This window comes from Giraffa tippelskirchi, chromosome 13 (assembly GCF_054371585.1).
Source record: "Giraffa tippelskirchi isolate mGirTip1 chromosome 13, T2T-mGirTip1v1.2.pri, whole genome shotgun sequence".
NCBI classification, from domain to species: Eukaryota; Metazoa; Chordata; class Mammalia; order Artiodactyla; family Giraffidae; genus Giraffa; species Giraffa tippelskirchi.
In genome coordinates, this window is record NC_137287.1 from 61,657,857 (window position 1) to 61,678,650 (window position 20,794).

General features: G+C 38.2%; 1 protein-coding gene across 8 annotated transcripts in view; it reads right to left on the minus strand.

Moving 5' to 3' along the window:
* Positions 1–3,193: 3,193 nt before the first annotated feature.
* Positions 3,194–20,794, minus strand: part of ACBD5 (acyl-CoA binding domain containing 5) — a 33,305-nt gene continuing 15,704 nt past the window's right edge. For all 8 annotated transcript variants that reach the window (XM_081554178.1, XM_081554176.1, XM_081554174.1 and 5 more), the window contains 6 exons: positions 19,872–19,978; positions 18,653–18,920; positions 16,387–16,586; positions 15,034–15,078; positions 14,281–14,390; positions 3,194–5,140 (listed from right to left, as the gene is read on the minus strand). In XM_081554178.1, the coding sequence (XP_081410304.1) occupies positions 5,128–5,140; positions 14,281–14,390; positions 15,034–15,078; positions 16,387–16,586; positions 18,653–18,920; positions 19,872–19,978 (743 nt within the window). In that variant the 3' untranslated portion in view covers positions 3,194–5,127. The remainder of the gene's footprint in view (positions 5,141–14,280; positions 14,391–15,033; positions 15,079–16,386; positions 16,587–18,652; positions 18,921–19,871; positions 19,979–20,794) is intronic.

Sequence of the window (20,794 nt, forward strand, 5' to 3'; positions counted from 1 at the left end):
CACATAGGCAATATCAAACATTAACTCCGTTTCCTTTCTCTGGAGAATGTAATTTTCTGCCCCACCCTGCATTCTCATTGATGAACACAAGGAGGCACTGGGAGAACCGTGCCTCTAGAGAGGCATGGAAGCTCCACACCACTTCCGGCATCCCTTCCATCTATAGGTTCATCTGTATCTTTTACCACTTCCTTTGGAAACAAAGTGATAAACAGTAAACTATTTACACATGAGCTGTGACTGCAAAGGGAGGGGGAAAAAATGATATCTTCCATTTTCAGTAGGTGGAAGTAAACAGATAATTCCCAAAACAGAAGTATCAAAAAGTAGCAGTTCACACATTTAGAACCTTGGAGGTAAGTTCCAAACAGCCAGAAGTGCTGAAAGTAGTTGCCTCCAGAGCAGATATCTAAAGGGAAGGAATAGTAACCAGAGGATAATGAAAAGACTAGCTCTTGTTAAAAAGGAAAAAAAAATTTGGTACATTTGCACCAACATTACCAGTGTCTATCTCTGCAAAAGGGATTTGGATTTTTATGTAATGTAGTGAAATAATAACCCAATTATTGATATATTGATACATAAGATCTTATGGAAAAACTCAAATGAACTTTTTGGCCAACCCAGTATTACTATCATCGTGGTAGCTATCAGTTTAAAAGCATTTACTATATCCTGAACTATATCTTATCCATGTACTTTATACACACATTAACCCTATGAGATATTTTCATCCACATTGTATAGCTAAGGAAGCTGAAACACAAGGTAAGGGACTTTCCATGACTGCACAGAATTTGAACCCAGACAGTCTGGCTTCAGAGCCTGCGCTCAGTCCTGACAATCACAAGTCATCTACACTAGTCAGGACTTGGGTTCCAAGTATCAGAAACCTAACTTAAACTGTCTTAAGTAAGAAGGCAAATTTATTAACTCATGTAAACAAAACTGTGTAAACATAGGGATAGTGTTTTCAGAGTTAACTGGATTAAAGGACTTGAACTCACTGTTTTCAGACTCCTGTCTAAGTTCCTAGGTCTAGATGTTGGCTTATTTAAGCCTTATATAAATAAGGCTTATTTAGATGTTGGCTATTTAAGGATCCTCCAAGTGGCATGATATACATCCTCAGGATCTCTCAGTTATAACCTTACAGGCTGTAATTTAAAGAGAAAGAGAATGCAACAATGGGACAGCCACTACACGCCTATCAGAATGGCTAAAATTCAAAACACCAACACCCAATGCTGGCAAAGATGTGGAGCAATAGAACTCCCACTCACTACTCGTGGGAAGGCAAAATAGTACAGCCACCTTTGGAAGACAGTGAAGTGAAAGTCACTCAATCATCTTGCGACCCCATGGACTGCAGCCTGCCAGGCTCCTCTGTTCGTGGAATTTTCCAGGCAAGAATACTGGAGTGGGTTGCCATTTCTTACTCCATCTGGAAGACAATTTGACGGTTTCTTAAAAAATGAAGGGTAACTTTACCATGCAATCCAGCAATGCTCTTCAGTATTTACCCAAGTGAGTTGAAAACTTATGAGCACACAAAAACCTACTCAGAGATGTTGACAGCAGCTTTATTCATGATCATTAAAATTTGGAAGCAACCAAGATGTCCTTCAGTACGTGAATAAATAAATTGATACATCCAGACAATGAAATATTAATCAGTGCTAAAAAGAGATGAATTACCTAAATCAGAAGTCAGCAAACTACAGCCCATGGGACAAATAGGGCCCCCTACTTGTTTTGTAAATAAAATTTTATTGAAACACAGCCATAAAAACAAAAAGAAATGAGCTATGAAGCTATGATATTACATGGAAGAAATGTAGATTGCAAAGTGAAAGAAGCCAGTCTGAAAGGGCTACATACTGTTATGATTCAAACTATGTAAGATTCTGGAAAAGGCAAAACACTTTCTCTACAAGCTCTGTGAAATAGATCTGGAGAATAACTTATTGCTTCACTGATGGTCATATGCCCCTCCCTGGGATTGTCACTGTGGTCAAGAGGAGAATGAGATAGACATGGGCCAGGTCTGAGTCACATGCCCATTACTGTGGCTTGGGGTGGGGCAGAATTATAGGTAGGGGAGAGTGATGTTTTATCAGCGGGTGAATTGGTGCTGGGCAGAAAAAATAACAGTGGCTACATCTCACCTATACTATGTATATATTTAAAAGTTCTTTGTTTCTTTTGAAAAAAGAAAAGAACACTTACCATTTTTCAGCTTGAAAAATGTAGTTCCATTGGGAAGGAGAATTAATGGAGAGAAAGAGAAGATCAGGGTGAAAACGAGAGAAAACAAGGAGTAGGAAGCAGAAAAGAAAAATGAAGATAATTTAGAACAGTATTTTAAAGGCCAAAAGACATGGCCTTTCCTGTGTATGGGCAAAATTTGTAAAATTAGTATCTCTATAAACTAGAACAATTTTATTCTTTAAATAATATTCTTACAGACAAAGATATGAGACCCAGTTCTAGCCACGAAGATGGTGAAGGGATGTCCTGTGAGACTTCCAGGCAAGTTACTGTTTCTTTACTGGATAAGGATCTTTGCCTGCCCGTACTGTAAACATTGGACCGAGATGTACAGCAGTCATTTGGCAAACACAAAGAGAAGGCCCACGCCCTAATGATGACAGGACAGAAAGACAGAAGGAACCTGTGTCCCTATGGGCACTGAAGGAGCACGTCATTAGCCCTGGACTTCCTACCTCTGGATTCCTTGTAGATGAGGAAAAAAACTCAAGCTGCTGCAGTTAGGTTCCTATTACAGGCAACAGAACACTGATATCTTAAGGGTTACAAATAGCCATCATCACTTTTATCACTACCTAGAGAAGTTACAAGTTACACATTTGTATTAAAAACACCATTTTTCTACCTAAGACCAACTGTATGCATTTAAGATGGCTGATGAAGGCTGCACTGAGAGGCTGTGGGAAGTGACTGAGTTGGAATAAAAATTGAAACTAAGATTTTCACATGATCAATAACACTCTCAACCAAATGACTAAATGAGTTAAACTTCACCCTGTTGTTTTTTTTTTTTTAATGACATGTAATAGCATGGCTTTATTTTGAAAGAGGGACAATTACCTTCTCTGAATTCCTACTATTTATTCTTATTTAAGCTTTAGTATGTAATCAATGCACTTCTAAAAAATAAAAACCATAACAATTCTCATTAACCTTTTATTTTTAACTTAGTTTTACAGTAAAGAAACAGAAAAGTATTATCATTAAAAAAATACCATAGCTGTCAATCTTAAATGTTAAATGAGATTCTTGTTAAACAAAGCAGTAACACTATGTCCTGTAATTACATCTTTACTTGTATATACAAGAACAGTGTGCAAAGTGCTTTTCAAACTATAAAATAAGACTTTGGAATAGGATACAAATGGTTATCCGTAGGAGCTAGTTACCTCCAACTACTTGTCACAAATCACAACTGCTTACATTCTTACTCTGCATCTTATTTCCTTATATATTAAGAGAAAAGCCACCATTTTCTGATACCACATAGAGGGCTAATTTTTTAGAATAATTCCCGATCCACAGGTTTAAATTTTATTGTTACATATAATTCAGTTACTGCCTTCATTTTTTTCCCCTAAACAAATAGAGGACAGCTTTTAAAAAGCAAATATCAGTAGATCCATTTAGACAGACATATTTTAATCAAGATGGGATTAAAAAATTTAAAAAAAAACACCAAGTTACATGTAAGAAAAAAACAAAGGGAAAAACAGTCTTCAGAAAAGCAAATCATATTCTTTTTTCTTCAGGTAAACAAAGAACCACTCTCTATACTAGGGACAGATTACTTTCTCTCTTATCAAAAACACTCTGAACACATGATGCTAAAGCCAACATCACACATACCAAGAATATTTAAAAATCATTTGATACTAAGCCTTTGAATCAGAGAAATCTTGAAGTATAAGTAAGGTACATCTACATGAGCAGGGAGTTTCAGAAGGCATACAGGAAGGGTAATTCCAAAGAAAGCCTTCAAGAATCTAAATTACAGTCTTCTTCTTAGTCTATAGGTGGGGGGTGGGGGAGAGACACTTAAATTTACATTAGTTGGGTGTGTCTTATTCAAATGGAAGCATATGGCCTGCTAGTTTGCAAATCCCTCCAACACCCCTTGAGAAACAGGTACGTCTCCAGTATTATACCCCGAAGAAAAACTGAGGCACTAAGAGGTTAAGAGTCCGGTCTGTGTGGTTTATACCAGTTGCAGAAAAGTGATTTTTCATGTGTTTCCTTTTGACCTTTGTAAAAACAGTATAAATAAGTTTTCATTTTATATTTCAAAGCACCCTATGAAGCAGAAACAAGATGTTCTCATTTAAAGGAAAATGATTACAAAGGAATCCATGTATATAACTGAATATAAATCTTAATGATCTGCAGGCTCAGAACACACTGACAAACCTACTTTAAGCCCACTCTTCATCATTTCCATTAGCCGGTTAGGTCTATTCTGTGAATCATTTGTAAAAACAAAGCCGTCATGATGATGCCTGAACACTGAGGTCAGAGCTGTGCATGCCCAAGTGGGATCATGAGCAGCCCAGAGTGGATGTGGAGAAGATTCTTCCAGTCTTTTTCTACTAAATTGCATGGCAGTTCAGTGACTTAGAAAGACGGTTGATTTCTTATCAGATGAAATTCACTCCTGGTTTGCATACTTTCTCATATTTAATTTAGAAAGTTAAAAATACCCAGTTATAAATCTGTTCTCATCATCACAACTATATCTGGGAAAAGCAGCTTACAATTCTCTATGGGAGATAATCAGGTAAACATGTTACCAAACAGTAATTAATAACTTAATGTCCTTCGAAGTCAAGGGTAGGGGAAATCTATGCTACTTATCACCTAGTTGAGATTGATTATTCAAGTATCAGCAATATTAGTCCTTAAAATGTTTATCATTTGTGTAGTGCAAAATATATATATGTATATATATACACACAAACCAAACTACTGGACAACAAAAATGTAATCATCACAAACTAGGATTCTCGTGTGAGCTCCACAATCAGTTTCATCCCGAGGTTTCCAGGGCCAGTAGACTTCTTCAACAAAATGTCATTTTCTTTAGTTCAGTTTTCTTTGAAAAGAGGAAAATAAACAAGATTCTATGAGTATAAATGCAACCTGAATATGAGACACATCCATACCAAAGAATTTGCCGAATGGTAACATAATAATAATACTCAAATTCAAAATAAGACCATGAAATTACAAATGATTCTTATGCAGTTACTTCATGTCACTTAGAGCTCGACAGAAAAGATCCCACTGCAAGTGATGACATTACCAAGTTATAGTTTCCAACAATTTAAACTCACCTTCCCTGGGAGAGAGGTTCAAGAGGGAGGAGACATAGGTATACCTATGGCTGATTCATACTGATATTTGGCAGAAAGCAACACAATATTGGAAAGCAATTATACTTCAATTAAAAATAAATAAATTTAATAAATAAATGTACATTCCTCCTCTTATGGCTTCTAGAATCTCATCTAGTTGGCTATTCCACAGTTCAGATTTTTGCAAATTATTTCATAATTTTTATCAAAATGGAAAAGTTCTGAAACAACACTTCCTAAAACAACAAAAAATTTGCTAGACGTACAACCTGGACTGTTCATTTGCTGCTGCTAAGTCGCTTCAGTCGTGTCCAACTCTGTGCGACCCCATAGACGGCAGCCCACCAGGGTCCGCCGTCCCTGGGATTCTCCAGGCAAGAACACTGGAGTGGGTTGCCATTGCCTTCTCCAGCACCACAATTCAAAAGCATCAATTCTTTGGCACTCAGCCTTCTTTATGATCCAACTCTTAAATCCATACATGACTACTGGAGAAACCATAGCTCTGACTATCGGACCTTTGTTAGCAAAGTGATCTCTGCTTTTTAATACTCTGTCTAGGCTTGCCACAGCTTTTCTTCCAAAAATGCTTTATTGCTAAAAACTGCTAACCATCATTGAACCTTTGACAAGTCATAGGAATAACATCAAACATCACTAATCACAGATCACCATAACAGATTAAAAAAATAATGACAAAGCCTGAGATATTTCAAGAATTACCAAAATAAGGCCAAGAGACATGAAGTGAACAGATGTTGGGAAAATGGTGCTGATAGGCTTACAACAGGGGTGTCACAAAACTTCAGAGTTTAAAAACTAGAATATGCGCAAAGTGCAAAAAAAAATTGAGACAAGGTCTGCTTGTAACATTTTAAGACTAGTCTTGTGGACTTAAAAGGTCTGTTTTCAGGGACTTCCTTGGCGATCCCGTGGTTAGGGCTCAGCACTTTCACTGACGTGGCCTGGGTTCAATCCCTAGTCAGGGAACTAAGATCCCACAAGCCATGTGGCTTGGTCAAAAAAGAAAGGTCTGCTATCAGTACTTAAGACTTAAGTCATGGACAATTCTAATAGCAGAATGACCAGGTTAGATATCTGAGGGAATATGGTACCACAGGAGGTACCATCTTAGGAGGCTGGCTGTTCAGGGCCTAATTTTGAACAGGGCTACAGATGTTACTCTCCATAGCATGCAGAAAGAATGTTTTTCAGATACCCTGCAGAGTGATATAGGATCTCATTTACTTTTATAATTTTCTAACGTAAGCTATTATATATAGAATGGATAAACACTGAGGTCCTACTGTATAGCACAGAGAACTATATTCAATATCCTATGATAAAACATAATGTAAAATAATATAAAATATATATATGTTTAATTGAATCACTTTGCTATATAGCAGAATTAACACTAAATTGACTAAAAAAATGTACATTCTTCTATACTGGGGGGGAAAAAATCAAGCAGTGGACCTTAAGTATTACTTTTCATGTAAAAAAATTTTTTTAAGCTTAACATAAATAGATAAGCAGTTACTTTACATGTGTATAGGATTATCTCAGTATGTGCTTGTGTCCAGATGCATATATGTTAAATAAAATCAAAGCCTATCCATGTTACACGGTACTTCAGCTGCTCTACCAAGAGTTGGCATTTAGCAATGTATTCAGCATATATTTACTGAAAGCCAGATACGTGCCAGACACTGTGCCAAAGCATGACATACAGAATGAGGCCTGTCCTGGCCACACTTTTCCCATCCTAAGAGGATTTGTAGATCTTTGTCTTCATCACTAACACGGACCTGTCTCCTCCAAACCATGCACAATGTTCTCTAATCTTTTTTCCTATCAGACTAAAAACCTGTTGAACACTGCCAGATTCAGTTCAGTTCAGTTCAGTCACTTAGTCGGGTCCAACTCTTTGTGACTCCATGGACTGCAGCACACCAGGCCTCCCTGTCCATCACCAACTCCCGGAGTTTCCTCAAACTCATGTCCATCGAGTCGGTGATGCCATCCAACCATCTCATCCTCTGTCATTCCCTTCTCCTCCTGCCTTCAATCTTTCCCAGCATCAGGGTCTTTTCAAATGAGTCAGTTCTTCGCATCAGGTGGCCAAAGTATTGGAGTTTCAGCTTCTGCATCAGTCCTGCCAATGAATATTCAGAAGTGATTTCCTTTAGGATGGACTGGTTGGATCTCCTTGCAGTCCAAGGGACTCTCAAGAGTCTTCTCCAACACCACAGCTCAAAAGCATCAATTCTTCTGCACTCAGCTTTCTTTATAGTCCAACTCTCACGTACCTACATGACTACTGGAAAAACCACAGCCTTGACTAGATGGACCTTTGTTGGCAAGTAATGTCTCTGCTTTTTAATATGCTGTCTAGGTTAGTCATAACTTTTCTCCCAAGGATCAAGCGTCTTCTAATTTCATGGCTGCAGTCACCATCTGCAGTGACTTTCAGTTCAGTTCAGTTCAGTCGCTCAGTCGTGTCCGACTCTCTGCGACCCCATGAATTGCAGCACGCCAGGCCTCTCTGTCCATCACCAACTCCCGGAGTCTACCCAAACCCATGTTCATCGAGTCGGTGATGCCATCCAACCATCTCATCCTCTGTCGTCCCCTTCTCCTCCCGCCCCCAATCCTACCCAGCATTAGGGTCTTTTCCAATGAGTCAACCCTTCGCATGAGGTGGCCAAAGTATTGGAGCTTCAGCTTCAACATCAGACCTTCCAATGAACACCCAGGATTGATCTCTCTTAGGATGGATTGATTGGATCTCCTTGCAGTCCAAGGGACTCTCAAGAGTCTTCTCCAACACCACAGTTCAAAAGCATCAATTCTTCGGCGCTCAGCTTTCTTCACCGTCCAACTCTCACATCCATACATGACCACTGGAAAAACCATAGCCTTGACTAGACGGACTTTTGTTGGCAAAGTAATGTCTCTGCTTTTAAACATGCTATCTAGGTTGGCCATAACCTTCCTTCCAAGGAGTAAGCGTCTTTTAATTTCATGGCTGCAGTCACCATCAGCAGTGATTCTGGAGCCCCAAAAAGTAAAGTCTGACACTGTTTCCACTGTTTCCCCATCTATTTCCCATGGAGTGATGGGACCAGATGCCATGATCTTAGTTTTCTGAACGTTGAGCTTTAAGCCAACTTTTTCACTCTCCTCCTTCACCTTCATCAAGAGGCTCTTTAGTTCTTCTTCACTTTCTGCCATAAGGGTGGTGTCATCCACATATCTGAGGTTATTGATATTTCTCCCGGCAATCTTGATTCCAGCTTGTGTTTCTTCCAGCCCAGCGTTTCTCATGATGTACTCTGCATATAAGTTAAATAAGCAGGGTGACAATATACAGCCTTGACGTACTCCTTTTCCTATTTGGAACCAGTCTGTTGTTCCATGTCCAGTTCTAACTGTTGCTTCCTGACCTGCATACAGGTTTCTCAAGAGACAGGTCAGATGGTCTGGTATTCCCATCTCTTTCAGAATTTTCCCCAGTTTATTGTGATCCACACAGTCAAAGGCTTTGGCATAGTCAATAAAGCAGAAATAGATGTTTTTCTGGCACTCTCTTACTTTTTCGATGATCCAGCGGATATTGGCAATTTGATATCTGGTTCCTCTGCCTTTTCTAAAACCAGCTTGAACATCTGGAAGTTCACGGTTCACGTATTGCTGAAGCCTGGCTTGGAGAATTTTGAGCATTACTTTACTAGCATGTGAGATGAGTGCAATTGTGCGGTAGTTTGAGCATTCTTTGGCATTGCCTTTCTTTGGGATTGGAACGAAAACTGACCTTTTCCAGTCCTGTGGCCACTGCTGAGTTGTCCAAATTTGCTGGCATATTGAGTGCAGCACTTTCACAGCATCACCTTTGAGGATTTGAAATAGCTCAACTGGAATTCCATCACCTCCACTAGCTTTGTTTGTAGTGATGCTTTCTAAGGCCCACTTAACTTCACATTCCAGGATGTCTGGCTCTAGGTGAGTGATCACACCATCGTGATTATCTGGGTCATGAAGATCTTTTTTGTACAGTTCTTCTGTGTATTCTTGCCACCTCTTCTTAATATCTTCTGCTTCTGTTAGGTCCATACCATTTCTGTCCTTTATCGAGCCTATCTTTGCATGAAATGTTCCTTTGGTATCTCTAATTTTCTTGAAGAGGTCTCTAGTCTTTCCCAATCTGTTGTCTTCCTCTATTTGTTTGCACTGATGGCTGAGGAAGGCTTTCTTATCTTTCCTTGCTATTGTTTGGAACTCTGCATTCAGATGAGAATATCTTTCCTTCTCTCCTTTGCTTTTCGCTTCTCTTCTCTTCCCAGCTATCTGTAAGGCCTCCGCAGACAGCCATTTTGCTTTTTTGCATTTCTTTTCCATGGGGGGCGGCCGACAGGGACTAGGCCGGGTCGGGGGCTGGGGCCAGCGGCGGCGGTGGCAGCAGCAAGAGGAATTACCCAAGGCCCAAGGTAAGAGAAACCCAAGTAAGACGGTAAGTGTTGCGAGAGGGCATCAGAGTGCAGACACACTAAAATTAAAACTACAGAAAACTAGCTAATCTGATCACACGGACCACAGCCTTGTCTATCTCAATGAAACTAAGCCATGCCGTGTGGGGCCACCTAAGACGGATGGGTCATGGTGGAGAGGTCTGACAGATTGTGGTCCACTGGAGAAGGGCATGGCAAACCACTTCAGTATTCTTGCCTTGAGAACCCCATGAACAGTATGAAAAGGCAAAAGGATAGGACACTGAAAGATGAACTCCCCAGGTCAGTAGGTGCCCAATATGCTAATGGAGATAAGTGGAGAAATAAATCCAGAAAGAATGATGGGATGGAGCCAAAGCAAAAACGATACCCAACTGTGGATGTGACTGGTGAGAGACGCCAAGTCCGATGCTGTAAAGAGCAATATTGCATAGGAACCTGGAATTGTTAGGTCCATGAATCAAGGCAAACTGGAAGTGGTCAAACAGGAGATGGCAAGGATGAACGTTGACATTCTAGGAATCAGTGAACTAAGATGGACTGGAATGGGTGAATTTAACTCAGATGACCATTATATCTACTACTGTGGGCAAGAATCCCTTAGAAGAAATGGAGTAGCCATCATGGTCAACAAAAGAGTCCGAAATGCAGTACTTGGATGCAATCTCAAAAACGACAGAATGATCTCTGTTCGTTTCCAAGGCAAACCATTCAATATCACGGTAATCCAACTCTATTCCCCGACCAGTAACGCCGAAGAAGCTGAAGTTGAACGGTTCTATGAAGACCTACAAGACCTTCTAGAACTAACACCCAAAAAAGATGTCCTTTTCATTATAGGGGACTGGAATGCAAAAGTAGGAAGTCAAGAAACACCTGGCGTAACAGGCAAGTTTGGCCTTGGAGTACAGAATGAAGCAGGGCAAAGGCTAATAGAGTTTTGTCACGAGAACGCACTGGTAATAGCAAACACCTTATTCCAACAACAGAAGAGAAGACTCTACACGTGGACATCACCAGATGGTCAACACCGAAATCAGATTGATTATATTCTTTGCAGCCAAAGATGGAGAAGCTCTATACAGTCAGCAAAAACAAGACCAGGAGCAGACTGTGGCTCAGATCATGAACTGCTTATTGCCAAATTCAGACTTAAATTGAAGAAAGTAGGGAAAACCACTAGACCATTCAGGTATGACCTAGATCAGATCCCTTATGAATATACAGTGGAAGTGACAAATAGATTTAAGGGACTAGACCTGATAGACAGAGTGCCTGATGAACTATGGACAGAGGTTCGTGACATTGTACAGGAGACAGGGATCAAGAAAATCCCCATGGAAAAGAAATGCAGTGACTTTGGAGTGCCCCAAAAATAAAGTCTGTCACTGTTTCCACTGTTTCCCATTCTATTTGCCATGAAGTGATGGGACCGAATGCCATAATCTTGGTTTTCTGAATGTTGAGTTTGAAGCCAACTTTTTCCACTCTCTTTCACTTTCATCAAGAGGCTCTTTAGGTCTTCTTCGCTTTCTGCCATAAGGGTGGTGTCATCTGTATATCTGAGGTTACTGACATTTCTCCTGGCAATCTTAATTCCTGCTTGTGCTTAATCCAGCCCAGCATTTTTCATGATGTACTCTGCATGTAAGTTAAATAAGCAGGGTGACAATATACAGCCTTGACATACTCCTTTCCTGATTTGGAACCAGTCTGTTGTTGATGTCCAGTTCTCATTGTTGCTTCTTGACCTGTACACAGATTTCTCAGGAGGCAGGTCAGGTGGTCTGGTATTCCCATCTCTTGAAGAATTATCCACAGTTTGTTGTGATCCACACAGTCAAAGGCTTTGGTGTAGTCAATAAAGCAGAAGTAGATGTTTTTCTGGAACTCTCTTGTTTTTTTCAATGATCCAACGGATGTTGGAAATTTGATCTCTGGTTCCTCTGTCTTTTCTAAATCCTACTTGAACATCTGGAAGTTCATGGTTCATGTACTGTTGAAGCTTGGCTTGGAGAATTTTGAGCATTACTTTACTAGTGTGTGAGATGAGTGCAATTGTGCAGTAGTTTGAACATTCTTTGGCATTGCCTTTTTGGGGGATTGGAATAAAAACTGCCAGATTAAAACATGCAGAAAGCCCCTCAAAGCCAAAACTTTATTTCCAAATCAAACATGGTTCCACATCCAACCCCGGTTGGTTTGTTACACGTGTAAGCAAACAATACATAAAAACACTATCTCATCAAAATGCAGTTGCACAGCACTAAATAATTTACAACTTGGAAGGACTAAACACCCAAGATACATTGAAAACTGGATACAGATTCAATAATAATAAAACAGAAAAGTAAAAACAGAGAGAAGTTTTCCCGTTCAGAGACATCTGTCAACAACTAGAAGGCATACTTAGGATGACTGGTATATACTTTCACTAGTGAGGAACATTAAAAAATAATAATCATTTTAGAAAAACTGCAATTTTCAGAGACTAAGCAAAGTACAGTTTGTTTTTTCAGTTTTTAAATAATGAAATATTTAAAATAATACCATGAAATAATGTGAAATAATACTGAAGTAATAAGCTTTAGGTTTTTTTCATCCTGTGCCCAGTTGCTCTATTCTCCAGTCCCCAACTTTCAACAAAGGAAAACATGAAAAAGAATTCTTAAATGCATTGCAAAATATGTATACACTTTCCATTAGCACCGCTGTTTAAATTCAGCATAACCACCTACTGAAAAACAGTTTGGCCCTTTTTTCCTCCTGTTATCAGGGATGTTAGGATTTAAAACACTATCTAGAACCCAACCATCACAGTAGAAACATAAAATGTGTGGGAAATGAAAGGATTTAAATTATGGTCTATATCTTAACAGCTGAAATAACACATATACAGATGGCTTAGAAAGGGGGTAAATGACACTGAGAAAGCAGCTTAGAATTCTGAAATCCCACCTAAGCTTCTGTAAGTCAGCAAGGATATTCCAAGAACGTTAATGTACCAGAAAACTTACTGAGTTCATTTATAAACATAAATCAAACTGTCATAACATAAGCAGAGAACAAAGAAAACTAAACTGAGGTCACGTGCATTTTCAGTTTCTCTACTATAAAGTACTCTCACTAAAGAGTAGTGAGCTGTTTACCCCTGTGATGTAAGAGAAGGGTAAATATTTGGTTTTTGCTTTTGTTATCATGTGCAGTAATTAGAAATGTCAGTTCTTTGGTAGAGATACAATAGACATACAATCATTTAAATTTGTAGGTTTTTTAAAAAATGTGTTTCTACTGCACATATGTAAGAGAACACTTAAAATCTTACCACCGAACACCCTCTCTCTCTTCCCCATCGGTTCTGACTTAATGGGAAATGGTGACAAAACAACAAAAACATAATCAGTGAGGCCAAGAACAACCAACACTTGTCCATCTGCCCATCCAGGGAAAGTAATTCAGTTTATGTAGTATCTCAAAAAATTGCTCTAAAGATTTTCTTGAACCCAAGAGTTTTGGCCTCACGTTACTCCTCATCTAGACAACCTCAGAGTACTTGCCAACAATCCTAATATTTTCCATCTTATCTGAATTATTTCCTGGCATCCAATCTGGAATTCTGGTTCACAAATTAGAATAAGCCCTACTTCTGGAGACAGTCAACCACCAGGGTGAACATTTCCTAAAGTGCCAGTGTCTATATTTCTAAGGTACAGAAAGAATGAATGCAGGCATTATTTTTCATCTGTTGTCTTTTAATATTAGCAAAGGGCCCAAAATAAACATCAGATGTTAAGAACATTATTTCTCCATAAGACATAAAACTTATGCCTATAATCAATCATTTTCTTGTTGCATGAATCAAAAGTGTACAAATTCTTTAGATGCTCTCAAGTGAAAAAATTTTAATCTAACAAGTGTCTAGCAACCCACCAGATATTGTTACCAAGGTAGTCGCAGTCTCAGATCAGTACAGGATGTTCAGTATGACGATCTATCTGTAAGATGGACCTACCTCCCTGACTACTGCTGAAAGCTCTGTCTGCTGTAGAAGAGTTTGCATACCGCTTAGAATACATACTGTTTAGAATTATATACCAGTATGTAAACTGGTAATATAAACAGGCTTCCCTGGTGGCTCAGACAGTGAAGAATCCACCTGCAATGCAGGAGACCCAGGCTCGATCCCTGGGTCACAAAGATCCCCTGGAGGAGGAAATGGCAACCCACTCCAGTATTCTTGCCTGGAGAGTTCCATGGACAGAGGAGCCTGGTGGGCTACAGTCAGTGGGGTCGCAAAGAGTCAAACATAACTGAGTGACTAACACGTTCACTTTTTTCACTTTAGAATTATAAAACTATCATATTACCTTCTCCTTCTTTGGTAATATAAATGCACCAACCACTGGGCAATAAAAGGCCATATGATAGCGAAGGTTAATGCACCAGGAGACATCTCGAAGGGCCACCAAGATGGTCTCTGAGAAAATAAAATAAGCCAGTCACCAATCCGTCACATGTATAAACTCAAAAACACACCTAGTTCATAATTTTTAAAATATACAACTAATAAAAGATTTCATTCCTCCTAATGAAGAGAGATAATTTTAGAGCATAATTCAGTAACATAGACTTTCAGAAGTACTTCAGACTTACAAGACAAACATAGATAAATAATTTTTTAAATCCTTTACTTTGTATAGTAGTGTAGCCAATCAACAATGTTGTGATAGTTTCAGGTGGAGAGCAAACAGATTCAGCCATACATATACATGTATCCATTCTCCCCCAAACTCCCCTCCCATCCAGACTGCTACATAACATTGAGCAGAGCTCCCTGTGCCATACAGTAGGTCCTTGTTGGTTATCCATTTTAAAGCAGTGTGTACATGTCCATCTCAAATTCCCTAACTATCCCTTCCCCCCAACCCTACCCCCATGGCGACTAGAAGTTTCTTCTCCAAGTCTATGATTCTCTTTCTGTTTTAAAACAAATATATTTTAAACCTCAATGTTCAAAACAGTAAATTTTATTTTGAAAACTTTAAGAGTATCATATAATCTATATTTATTGTAACCTGTTTGAAACCCTGGCACTTAGATTTAAGAAAAGAATTTCTTACCGGTGAAGTGGGCTGATTACTGGTCTGTAATGCTGATGATTTTGCCTATAAATACAAACAAACGGTGATTTAGCTTTGACAGAAAGAAAAAATACAGTAATTTTTTTCCTATTTTCTGTCTTTTAAAAAAAGCCTGAAATATTAGTTTATTCTCAATTTTTCTGCTAATTATGATTATCCTGAAACTCAGAGTGACCAAATTAAAAGTCCCTAAAGTTGCCAGCCAAATAGTTATCTTTGGCATTTTACGTTTTATAGTAGTTCAAATATAAAATTATCAAAATAAAACCTCAAATTAATGAGCCATTACTTCTTTTACATTCTTTTTAAATTACTTACTCAACATTTCTTAATTCCTTAAATTCCATATAAATTACCAACTTACAAACATTCGAGAACTACAGCCCTGATCGTTAAGAATATAAAAATGTAGAGATTATGTGAACAATATCCAAATATTTGTTTTGGAAATTCATGATCAGCTATAGCAAGCCATAGTGGAGGTCAAATCATAACTTTTCCTTTCTCTCTGCTTAGAAGTTTTCATCTTAAAAATAATTTACATTAAAGAATGGGGAAGTTATAGTGTATCGCCCCCAGAGCATTTTAAAAAGAGGTCAAGATAGAGGACCATGCTTACTATAAAATGATAACACTTCAATGATGGACTCTAGGACATTAGCTACAGTCTCTGTTAGTGCCTTAAAACTGTACTATTCGACAATTCTTATTCTCCTATTCTTCTTCCTACTTCCAACATGGTACTCCTAATTTTATAGATTGACAATTTCCTATGTGGTATTTGGGTTTTGGCACGGTCTTTTCTGAAATAATATTTTCAAAAGTAGATCCTTTTAAAAATCATTAATCTCCACTGATATGTGTAAATCAGATTTCTTTTTTAATCTAACAGGAAATAATTACTGTGCCCCCTACTTGGAATGAGGCTCCATGCTTAAGCAGCAGTAAATAAAATAGTCCCTACAATCATAGTGTTTAATAGTCTTACAGGAAAGAGATATTAAACACACAGTACCAAAAAAATCACACATTCAACAATGAAAAACCATTTGTAAATTGTTACTGTGTAGCATTTTGTGCTTCCAGAATCTCTTTCTTAGCAAAACCATTCAAATCAGTGTGCTTGAATATTTTTCCCAGTGTGTTTGAATACACCTCTTGATAAAACATCATCTGAGCCCTGTTCCCTAAAAATAGATTCTTACTTAACTACTAAAAAAGGTTTGGGTATCATTTGTGTGGTCCATTTAAATCAGATTAACGCAGATCCCAGCTGCACACTGTTTGACAGGATCAACCCCAGATTAAGACAAGACAAATGCAGAAGCCCACCTGTGATGCCGCCAGCATCTCCAGTTTGTGGAGTCTCTGGAGGACGTTCTGCATGTCCTCCTGCAGGCGCATGAGCACAAGCGCGATCTGCTCGTTCAGGCTGCCCCCTGAGCCTCTGTGTGAACCCCAGCGTTCCCCATCACCTCCACTTCCCACTTGCCGACTCTTGCTTCCTTCGCTCAAATGCTGCATCCTGTGCCCTATTTTAAGAGACCAAAATAAATTACTTGTTGGCTCAGTGGTAACGAATCCACCTGCCAATGTAAGAAACGTGGGTTCGATCCCTGGGTCGAGAGGATCCCCTGGAGCAGGAAATAGCAACCCACTCCAGTATTCTTGCCTGGGTAATTCTATGGACAGAGGGGCCTGGTGGGCTATAGTCCATGGGATTGCAAAAGAGGGACATGACTTAGCAGCTAAACAACAACAATCATTTTTATAAAAGTAGAAATGGTGGGGTTTGGGTTTTGTTTTTTGTTTTTTTTTTCATTTTTCCTCTACTTCTTTGAGATCTAAATTTCCAAAGTGGAGTGGAAGCAATAAGAAAGTACACAAAATAAACTACTAAAATCAAAGAAGTTGACATAGGTGGAAACTTCCATTTACACTTACTGTTTTTTTGCTAAGGTTTTATAATGTACCTAATAAACTAGTACATGACTCAATGTGTATAATATATAAATAATACACATATTTGGGTACATTCTTAAAAATTATTTACTAATATAGTAACAAGATTGAAAAATATGAAAACTGTTTCTTTAGAGTACTGAGAGTTACACCAAATAGCCATGTTTTCTTATTTTGGTCATTGTAAGCCTCCCAAAGGTTTTTAAGTGATTTTTCTTATAAATTCCATCATACTTATAGACATATGGAAATCTCACTACTATTAACACGTGGTTATCTATCCATCCATATTTTTCCCTACACATATATTTACAGAATTGGCATTACCCCTTATATGTGATTTTGTGTACTACTTTTTAAAGGATATTATGAACATTTGTGTGTTCATAACAAATTTTATTTTAAATAATAAGATTTTATTCCAGTTCCAATAACACTGCAATGGCTACGTGAATTCATTAGTAAGACCAAGAAGTAATTTACTCAATTGTTCTCCACTTGCGGATAGTTAGGATGACTCCAAATTTTTGCGATTACAAATAACATTGCGATGAAAATTTTTGTATATAAATTCTTGTCCAAATTTCTGTTGATTTCTTTAGGTCAGACAAATTCAAAGAAGAATTTCTGGGTGAAAGGATAACAACTCTGTTCTGGTTTTTAATAAGTGTTGCCAAGTTATTTTTCAGAAAGACTGAAACTTTTGTTTGTTTGGTGTTTTTTTTCAGCTGAGCTGCACTGGGAATCCTAGTTTCCCAATCAGGGATCAAACCCAGGGCCCCTACACTGGGAATGCAGAGTCCTAACCACTGAACTGCCAGGGAAGTCCAAAATAGTTGCATATTGCAGTGTGTAAAAGGTACTACCATGTTACCTTACCCTTGCAGAAATGAGATATCACAAGTTTTACATGTTTGCTAATATAATATGTAAGTTTTAAATATTATACGGGAATTCCCTGGCAGTCCAAGGGTTAAGACTCCATGCTTCCACTGCAGGGGGAGGGGTTCAATTCCTGATTGGGGAAATAAGATCCTGTATGCTACATGGCTGGAGAAGGCAATGGCACCCCACTCCAGTACTCTTGCCTGGAGAATCCCACGGACGGAGGAGCCTGGTAGGCTGCAGTCCATGGGGTCGCTAAGAGTCGGACACGACTGAGGGACTTCACTTTCACTTTTCCTTTCATGCAATGGAGAAGGAAATGGCAACCCACTCCAGTGTTCTTGCCTGGAGAATCCCAGGGATGGGGGAGCCTGGTGGGCTGCCGTCTATGGGGCCGCACAGAGTCGGACATGACATAAGCGACTTAGCAGCAGCAGCAGCATGCTGCATGGCATGGACAAAAGACAAAAATAAAAAAAGAGGTGACAGGACACACATTTGGCTACCTTCAAGAAGTGCATAAAAGATGTGGAAATAGACATGCTTTCCCCCATATCTTCAAAGAATACAGTGCTGTGCACTATAGAGTCAAAGGCGAGAACCAGACATAAAGGAAAATGGTCAGATGTCCTGAGGATAACTCTCAACACTCCCTTTGCCTAGGGACAGTCTTGGTGCCTCTCCTATCGAGAACCTCCCCATTTCATTAATTCCTTTATAAAGGCAGTGAGAACAAACAAGTACCACATACCTCTCCCTCTCCTAATGTTAGAGAACTCCTCACTTTCTCCAGCCCGTTTCTCGCGGTGTGGGGCTCCACTGTTGCTCCCACCGTCCTCTCCCCCACGCTTTACTTCACCTTTGCCTTCAGCTGCCGCTGCCTGCACATCCCCAGCGCTGCTGCTCCCAGCAAGCGCGGGACCATCCTCAGGAAAACCAGAGCTTTCCATCGGCTGACGGGGATCACCACCCCAGTAATAGGAGAGCGGTCCACTGTTTGATATAAAGCCGTCTAAAGACTACAAAGAGAAAACAGTTATACATCACCGAGTTCTTATGATGACTGAAGAATTACTGGCTTTATAAACTGGGTTTTTTTTAACATTATCATAGAAAATATTATTTCTCTAAAAAATGTCAACTCATTTTCTGCCTCCCATCTGCAGGGAAGAAATGGGATGGAAATGATTCATCTATGAGCAAAGAACTGAGATACTTGGCAATGAATTGTTCTCATGAGTCATTTATCCAAGAGACATTTAAATACCTACAGTTAATGGGTTCAAAAAGCACTGTCACAACATTGTAAATCAATTATACCTCAATAAAGTTAAAAATAATGAATTAATGAAATTAAAAAGAAAAAATAAAATAAATTGAAAAGAAATTTAGAAGGAACTGTGTTAGAATAGGGGTGGGGAAAGACTGGGGCGGGGGATATATAAACAACAAGCATAAACACAACTGTCAAAACCACCTTAGCTGTTACCAGGAAAAGTTGTCAAAAAGGAAAAATAAAATTCATGTACTTTAATGGTTTTTCCAAAGTTCGCTTTCAATACCAAATCTTAATTAACTGAAATTTTAAAAAGTATTTCCACTCAAAATTTCAGTCTAACGTATTAGTCAACGTGAAGAACAGATTTATTTAAGTTATTCAATCTTCTTGACTGTTAATGTCTCAGACATAGGACTAGCAAAAGGAATTCACCTTCTGCCTCCCATCCCACCTCTCTCAGAATATTTCTAAATGTAAATACATTATAAATTATAATATTTAAATATTTTGAATAGTCAGAAATTTTATATATTTTTTAACTCACAAAAACCAAAATACAAATGTTTAAACATTTTACAGGTACGTTTTCAAAGTGGTGAAAAGCATACACATCTGTTATTAGCAGAAGTTATGCACGGAATTTGAATATATCACTTTGAAAACTTACCAATTAAAAAAATGTTATTTTTACCTCTTCTTGCCCAAATTGCTCCATGGAATCACAGTAAACTTCACTGTCTGAATCACTTGTCAAATGCTGAATTCCTGAAATATCTTCAACATGGTCATCGTTTACATCTAAATATAAACAAATGTCCAGGTAGAATAGCTATTCTCTAATTGAAGAAAAATGCATTTATTTCATTTTCAAAACTTATCAGCTCTATATTATTTTCATATTGGGATAGAAATATGAAAGTTGATTTATTTTAACTTACCAAAATATTAAATTCAATCTAATTTTTATGTAAGAAGGTTACAAAATATTTTTTATTATAAATTTATTTATTTTAATTGGAGGCTAATTACTTTACAATATTGTAGTGGTTTTGCCATAGAAACTGGCGATTCGTTTCTCATATGATAATATACAAAGTATTTTATCATAGAATTTTACAAAGACACTGTCCAGATCAAGCTTATGAAAACCTAATAACACGTAAGAAAAAAACTGACTACCTGCTAGGGCCCTAAATCTGGGATGCAACCATGCATGTTTGGTTGTTACATTAAGAAATGGTATTTCTTGGTTTCTGGAGTGAATTGCAGCAATGTCAATAATTCACTGTATACATACTATATGCTCATCCCTAGAGCCCTAACTTATGAAAAGACTGTAACTTACCTTGCTGACTGAGAACAAAAGTGTCATATAATTAAGAGTACGAGTTAAAAAGAAACATTAGTAATAAAAGCAAAAATTTCCAAGATTTTATTTTAAAATGCCATATAAAACACAATAAAAAATGTCTCAAGAAAAAGATAAAAGCCCCAGCCTTAATTCAGTCTTCCAAAGAGATAACCCTTATAATAGTAATAAACCCTAAGATGTTACTCATAAGAGGTTTTTTTAAAATTCTCAGCTGATTCTAAATATCTTAAAATTACTAAGAG